The sequence below is a fragment of the Gossypium raimondii genome, chromosome 5, assembly GCF_025698545.1.
Source record: "Gossypium raimondii isolate GPD5lz chromosome 5, ASM2569854v1, whole genome shotgun sequence".
NCBI lineage: Eukaryota > Viridiplantae > Streptophyta > Magnoliopsida > Malvales > Malvaceae > Gossypium > Gossypium raimondii.
Window position 1 is genome coordinate 38,881,294 of NC_068569.1, and position 6,619 is coordinate 38,887,912.

At 33.0% G+C, this 6,619-nt stretch overlaps 1 protein-coding gene across 1 annotated transcript; it reads right to left on the bottom strand.

Annotated features, from left to right (window-relative positions):
• Window positions 1–2,571: 2,571 nt before the first annotated feature.
• On the bottom strand, window positions 2,572–6,012 carry LOC105766052 (cyclin-dependent kinase inhibitor 5). Its single transcript, XM_012585347.2, has 3 exons — window positions 5,393–6,012; window positions 3,187–3,390; window positions 2,572–3,107 (listed from the first exon to the last, which is right to left on the bottom strand). The coding sequence occupies exons 1-3, from the start codon at window positions 5,866–5,868 to the stop codon at window positions 3,038–3,040; spliced, it is 750 nt and encodes a 249-aa protein (XP_012440801.1). The 5' UTR covers window positions 5,869–6,012; the 3' UTR covers window positions 2,572–3,037.
• Window positions 6,013–6,619: the final 607 nt, after the last annotated feature.

The following is a 6,619-nucleotide window of genomic DNA, read 5'->3' on the forward strand; positions in this document are numbered from 1 at the left end:
AAAAACAGCTGGTAGAACAAAGGGTTGCTGTCGAATTTTAAAGGGTATATAATGCTCTTTAAAACTCCTTAAATGATGTATTAAAACTCCCTTTGTAACAGTTTCTTCTTTTGTATTCAAATAGCACTTGAAAAGTCACTTCAATTAAGTTGTAACAGCCTTGAAATGTAATGGTTGTGAGCTAAAGAAACTCCTGCAATAAACACATTAAAATGAACTCATTATATTAAACACTAATTAAACATATCAAGAATAAATACTTAAGTAAATGAACTAAACATATGCATTAATATTCCAGCAACTAGTTAATTAAAGAAGCAAAAAAAAAAACTTAACTCATGCCTCAATAAATAATTCTAGAAACTAGATTAATTAAGAGCAACACTTAATAAAGTTCAACAAAAGAAAAACACTTATTAATTAAACTAAGATGTGTTGAATAAATATCCAGCAACTCATTTATTAAACTAAAGATGAGTTTATTAAAATTTCAGTTCAACTTGCAATAAATTGCAAGTGACGCCTATTGGGTTAATCCTTTTATGACGAATAGATTCGGCTTCTTGTTCATCCCAAACTTGATCCACATAGCTTGCCAATGAATCTTTAAAGTTCTTAGCTCGTGACCTAGTTATAGGCCCTTGTGGCAGCTTAATGGATTCAGTAGAAACATCCCGGGCTGAGGTCGTATTACTTTTCACACTCAGTCCAAACTTATTAGGCTAGCCCAATAAGGGCCTCCTCGAGTCTTTTATCCCTAGCTCTTATAACTTGTCCAGTGGGTATTTGTATGGGGTCTCTTAAGCTTTCATGTAGCCCACTAGGTATTGGCTCTATAAAATTCGTCCCATTTAAGGCTTGCTGATGAATTTTAATATTCAGTCCAAAGGATGCTCACTTGCTCAAATCACTTACTTAGGTTAATTTTGTTGGTTAAATGTCACTTTGGATCCCTTAGTATTTTTTGGTGCACTTTGAATTTATAATGGTCCTAATATTGAATAGTTAGTATTTAGTAGCTAGATGCATGTTTTAGCTTGTTCGAATGTGTTTTCGAATGTTAATTGTGTGTGGATTTGTGTAGCATGAAATTGGTATAAGTTAGGTATTATTTGGAGGTAAAGTTCATTCTTGAAAAGTTGCATTGTAGGTGAAGTTACCATTTAGTTTCAAGACATTAAGAACATGTCTCAAGATATTAAGAATAAAGATGACCAAATTGTGCATTTTTGGGTATAGGTCTCAAAACTTATCAAGAAAGTCTCGAGACATCATGATTCAAGTCTCAAGATATAGTGGCCTATGTTTCAAGAAAATAAGACATCAAAGCTAAATATGATTTGTTTTGTCTCAAGTCTCGTGACTTGTACACATTGAAGCTAGGGATCTAAAAAAGGGGACTTGTGGGGTTTAAGTCTCAAGATATGTATTCCAATGTCTTAAGACATTCCAACATCGAAACAAAAATAAAAAAAATAAAAATGATCATGTCTCGAGACATCCAATTGAATTTTGATAATTAACTTTGGATTCGAGTCTTCACTCCAAGTTTAACCCTGTAAACATATTAAGTAAGGCCAATGTACATCTATTACGTATATTTGTGTGTATAATCGTGAATGTATGAGTTATGTTATGTATATTCATTAAATGTTGTGTGACATAAGTTGAAATAGCCTGAGTTGATCCGACAACATAATATCACATTTAGCATTTGAATCCGACGACCAGGTTGGATGTGGGGTACCGAATTTGGCCTGGAGTTTGTTGGAGTGTTCTAGGCAACAGAGGTTTAATCCAAAGATAAATGAGAAAGTCTCATTGAGAAGAACATATAGTGACCATCTGACAACAATGGATGGAAATCGAAGAGCTTCTTTATTAGGGCTTTAGGTTTAAATAAGTGAAGAGTTTTAGGCCACTCCAAGGTGAATTAAACTATAAATAAAGAGAAATAAATTTTGGTTTAATGTTTTCCTTTATTGGAAGAGGAGGCTAAACGGTGGCAAAATTACTAGAATACAATTGTAAAAAAGGTTCCAAAATTTCATTGCACAACTTTTCGATAGTTCATTGACTAATTTGGTGCTTTTGTAAAATTGAGTGATGAGTGTAATATACCCTATGACAAATAGTGACTAAACGATCACATCAAATGTATGTTACCAAGTTAACGGGCCAGTAACTTAAGGATAACAATAACTTAAATGATAAACTAATCGGTGATTGTGCCATCTTAAGAATATTTTACATTTTTTTATATACTTTAAAGATATTTATATCTGCGTGGATCATGAAAAGTTGGAGCCCCAGTCATGACTCAATGAAACAAATATGAATTCATTACCGTAGTGATGGGCTGTGTTATTATCCTTATAATCTTCATCAACATCAACAAACTTTGTAAGTTAATGAAATTATCGTCAAAATTCATTCTCACATGGAGAAAGAAAAGGCCAAAAAAAAAATACCAAAACATAATTGATTTCCAGCATCCATAACCTCCTTGGTATTTAAAAGAACAAAGGTCAAGACTTAATTGTGTAGATCATAGGAAAAGACACGGGAAAAGAAAAAGAGAAGGTAAGGGATCATGTTTATTCCAAAAAGCTTTTCAAAGTTCCATCACTACAAGTATGGACAAACAAGGAAAATACAGTACAAAAGAAAAAAAGAAAGACATTCTATACCACATCAACTGACCCAATTGACTGAACCTACACTTCCTAAATTCTCTAAATCTAAGCCTTCATTCCCTTCCCTTCTTCCCAGATGATCTGTTAGACAAAGGACTTGATTTGTAATTTTTGAGTAACTCATTACCTATGTTATGTTACAGACCATTAGTCTACAATTTTTTTTTTCATTTTAAGTCTTAATTCTTTCTTTACAAAGTGAATTAATGATAATGGAAAATGGAAATTAACACCAGCACCTTTACAGCTAAAGACTAATTCCTGCTAGTTGAGAGTACCTAAACTTTGAGATCAAGTAAGAATTGGCAGGAAAAAAAGTCCCAATGTATCAAGAATGTTGTCTATCGGTTCAGTTTCTCCCATTCATATGGTCCAGGGAGTGGCTTATCCTTCACGGGGTCAAAGTTGTACCTGCAAATACATTCACATCTTTTATCAGATCTTAACCACAGTAATAGCAAAGAGATATGCAAAAATGAATAGTGTATACTTCTCAATGAATTGTCTTTGCTGCTCTTCTTCTGCAATGGAAAAGAATTCATCCATTTCATGTGCTGTCGGGATATGTCCTCGCACTGAATTATGTACTCTCTGATTAGTCTCTGCTGAGCTGGTAGGCCTAGTAGTAGAACCAGGGGTTCTTATACCCTCTGGGTCCCTTATCAAGTTGCAAGGAGTTGATTCTCTATAGCCCCTGCACAGAAATAATGGCTATTAGTTAATGAAACCTTTGTTACTCATACCCATTTTAAAAATGTCAGGCAAAATTAATTCAAGAAAAATTAACTGACGCTAAATCTAAAAGCAACAAAATCATACATTGAAAAGTAACTAAATATAAAAGCAAACACTCAATCAAAGGATGCAGAAAAAAGAAAAAAGAACGAAATTAACTGCTCTTTTTATTTTTTGCTTTACATCTAACGCCAAACAACATTGAGTGGAAATCCAGACCTATGTGGCTTGGGTTCTTCAGTTTCCTTGAAATACCTGTGTCCGACACATTGGTATGGAATATAGCCCGAAGTACCTTATACACATGGAAAACTTAGAAAAATCTAGTATACTTGTTCCGGACACATACCTATATCTGACGCTAACAGTCGAGTCTAAGTAACATAGAACATAGAACATAGAACCAGGCAGTACCAATCATTTGAGGTATAACAACCAAAAATACTAAAGCAAAACGGTTCCTCGGTGTACAACTGCTTCAATCTCAAATATTTCAGCAAAAAGAACTCAACAAATACATGGAGTTCCATAGACAAATAAAATCATAAAAAGACGTTTTACAATTATTTCTACTAAGGACAAATGAAGCTGACAGAGCCCTTTTTTGGAGTGAAGATAAAATTTATCACAGTAATTTGGCTTAACCAAGAAAATAGTAAAATAGGTAAAATGAAAATTCAGAGGATATCAACTATCAAGCAAAGAGAGATAAACTGTGTTTATATGTAAAAAAACAACGGTGACAGATTTTCTGCTAATTTGATACATTACCTTAATAATTCTTGTCAGAATATCCTATGCTCAAAGCAGGGAAATAATATAAACCAAATTAGAACCATGTTTTCCAAAGGGATACGCACAAGCAATACATTAATCACCAAGAAGAAAATAAGGGGAAAAAGGGGGGGGGGGGCACAAAAAATATAGCATGTAAATATTTTATCCCGAAAAAAAGTCACCATGTGTAAAATACCAAAGATTTTTGTTTCTTTCAATCAGAATAATGCATCGATAAACATGCCTAAAAAGTACCCTAAACAACAAAACCTAGAGAGTAGGATATATATATATGTATATTTTTTTTATTTATATGAACACATAATTGGACAAAACCCAAGTTTCAAAAGCATAAAAAAAACGCCAAAATTAAAGGGAGAAATGGAGGTTGTGCCAGACATGAAAACAGAAGAAGTTATTAATGGCAATGGAAGGCTGGTAGTATCATTGTTTTGTTTCAGCATGGTTCCTGTCATAATGTGGTTCTTTTTTCCACCAAGAATAAAATATTAAAATTCAGAATTAACCAAAACTTCAAACAATCAATAATAGTTAACTTCTGCATGTGACCATTAAGGACATAAGCTTGACTGATTAATTTCTCTCCATGAGATGACTGAGGAAACAGATAAAAAGCCAACCAACATAAATAAATAAATAAAAAGCATCCACCTGGAAAAGGTCGAAGAGAAGGCACAGCAAATACTAAATTTTCAATCCAAAGGTAAAATGAATTTTTCTTATTTATCAAAATTCAACAAAAAGCGCCTGGAATTACTCACAAAAACCTCGTGTAGAATTTTATTAAAAGTGAGATTTAATCCATTCTTTCAACCAAAAAGGATATATATAATCATATAGAAGATGAAGAGATTAAAGCAAATCCCATTAACAAACTAGCATGTCATGTAGCAGAATCCCAACAGTAATTACGGTTTTTCCTCCCCTGTTTTGGTTGGTGATTCAAAGGGTTGAAGTGCGTGATATAATAAAATAATTACAAGAAATATATGTCCAAATATTTTATAATTATTCCTAAAAACTAGAAGAACTCAATTGACGTAAAAGTTCGTATTTTTACACACACAAAAAAAGTGTTTTTCATATAAAATTTCTGCATCATTTTCCTTAGAGAGAGAGAGAGAGAGAGAGAGAGATTTTAAGGAAGAAAAGAAAGAACCAACCTTTCTCTCGCTTCAATGTCCGAAAGATTTTCTCCTAAGGAAGCTTCAATACCACCAAAATCCTCGCTCTCATTGTTATTAACAATGTTAATAATATTATCATTCCCAATAGTCTCTTGCACAAATTCTTCTCTTTCAACGCCATCATCCTTACCCAATCGAACCCGAAAATTCGAATTAGGGCTAGGGTTTTCCCCACAGCCGTCCTTAATACCCTGCTGCTTTAGCCTCTTCGAATCATGGTGACGCAATACAACCGGCGGCTTTTCTAGCCGCCGACTTCGGAGTTGGAGATACGAGTCGTCACTGAAATCAGGAGTCGGAGATGCACCGGCCGTTTCCGGAGAAGTGGAGGATTTCTGTAGGCGTTGAAGCGCAAGGGTTTTGGCCCTGGTTCGAACTCCAAAGGAAGACTGCGAGACGTCCATTACGGCAACTTCCATTGTCGATTTGGCCTTCCTAATGTACTTTCCCATTTTGGGTTTGAATTTGAAAAGGGTATTGGGTTTTGGGTTTCGGAAGAAAGGAAGCTTTCAGAGTCTCATGAGAAAGAGAGGGGAATGAGAAGAAACGAATGGAAAGGAAAATAAAAGAATTGTTTGTTTAGGAGAAAAAAAGGAAGGTCTTTCAGGTGGGGATTATTATTATTTTACTGACTGCTTTGAGTTTTTCTCGTTTCGTATATCGCGTGATATTTTGCATTTTCTTCTAAAACAATTTACGATTTACATCATCATGGGTCCAAAATTTTTGAAAATCCTTAACCTATAAATTAATATTTAAATTACACCATTTTTATCATTTTAAATAGTTTTTTATAAGTGATACATTTTTTTCTTCAAATTACTACTTCTATTGAAACTATTAAATCTATTAAAAAACTTAACTTATAAATTAATACATAAATTATCTTTTTTACCTATTTTTATCACAAATTATAGTTAAACTATTTTATCCTTAAATGAATACCTCTATTAGTTTAACCGTTAATTAAATTGCTATTTATATTTAGAAAAACATAACCAATTAAAATTGTCATGTGGAAAATAATACAAAAAACATTATTTTTGTTATGAATATATTATTAAGTGGATATCTATCAAGACCAAGATACAGTTTTAATGTACTTTAAATTCTAATAGTTATTAGAATTAGACCTCTACTTCTTTTATACTTCTTATGCCTATAAATAGAGACTCTAATAAAGCATTGTAATCATCCCTTTTG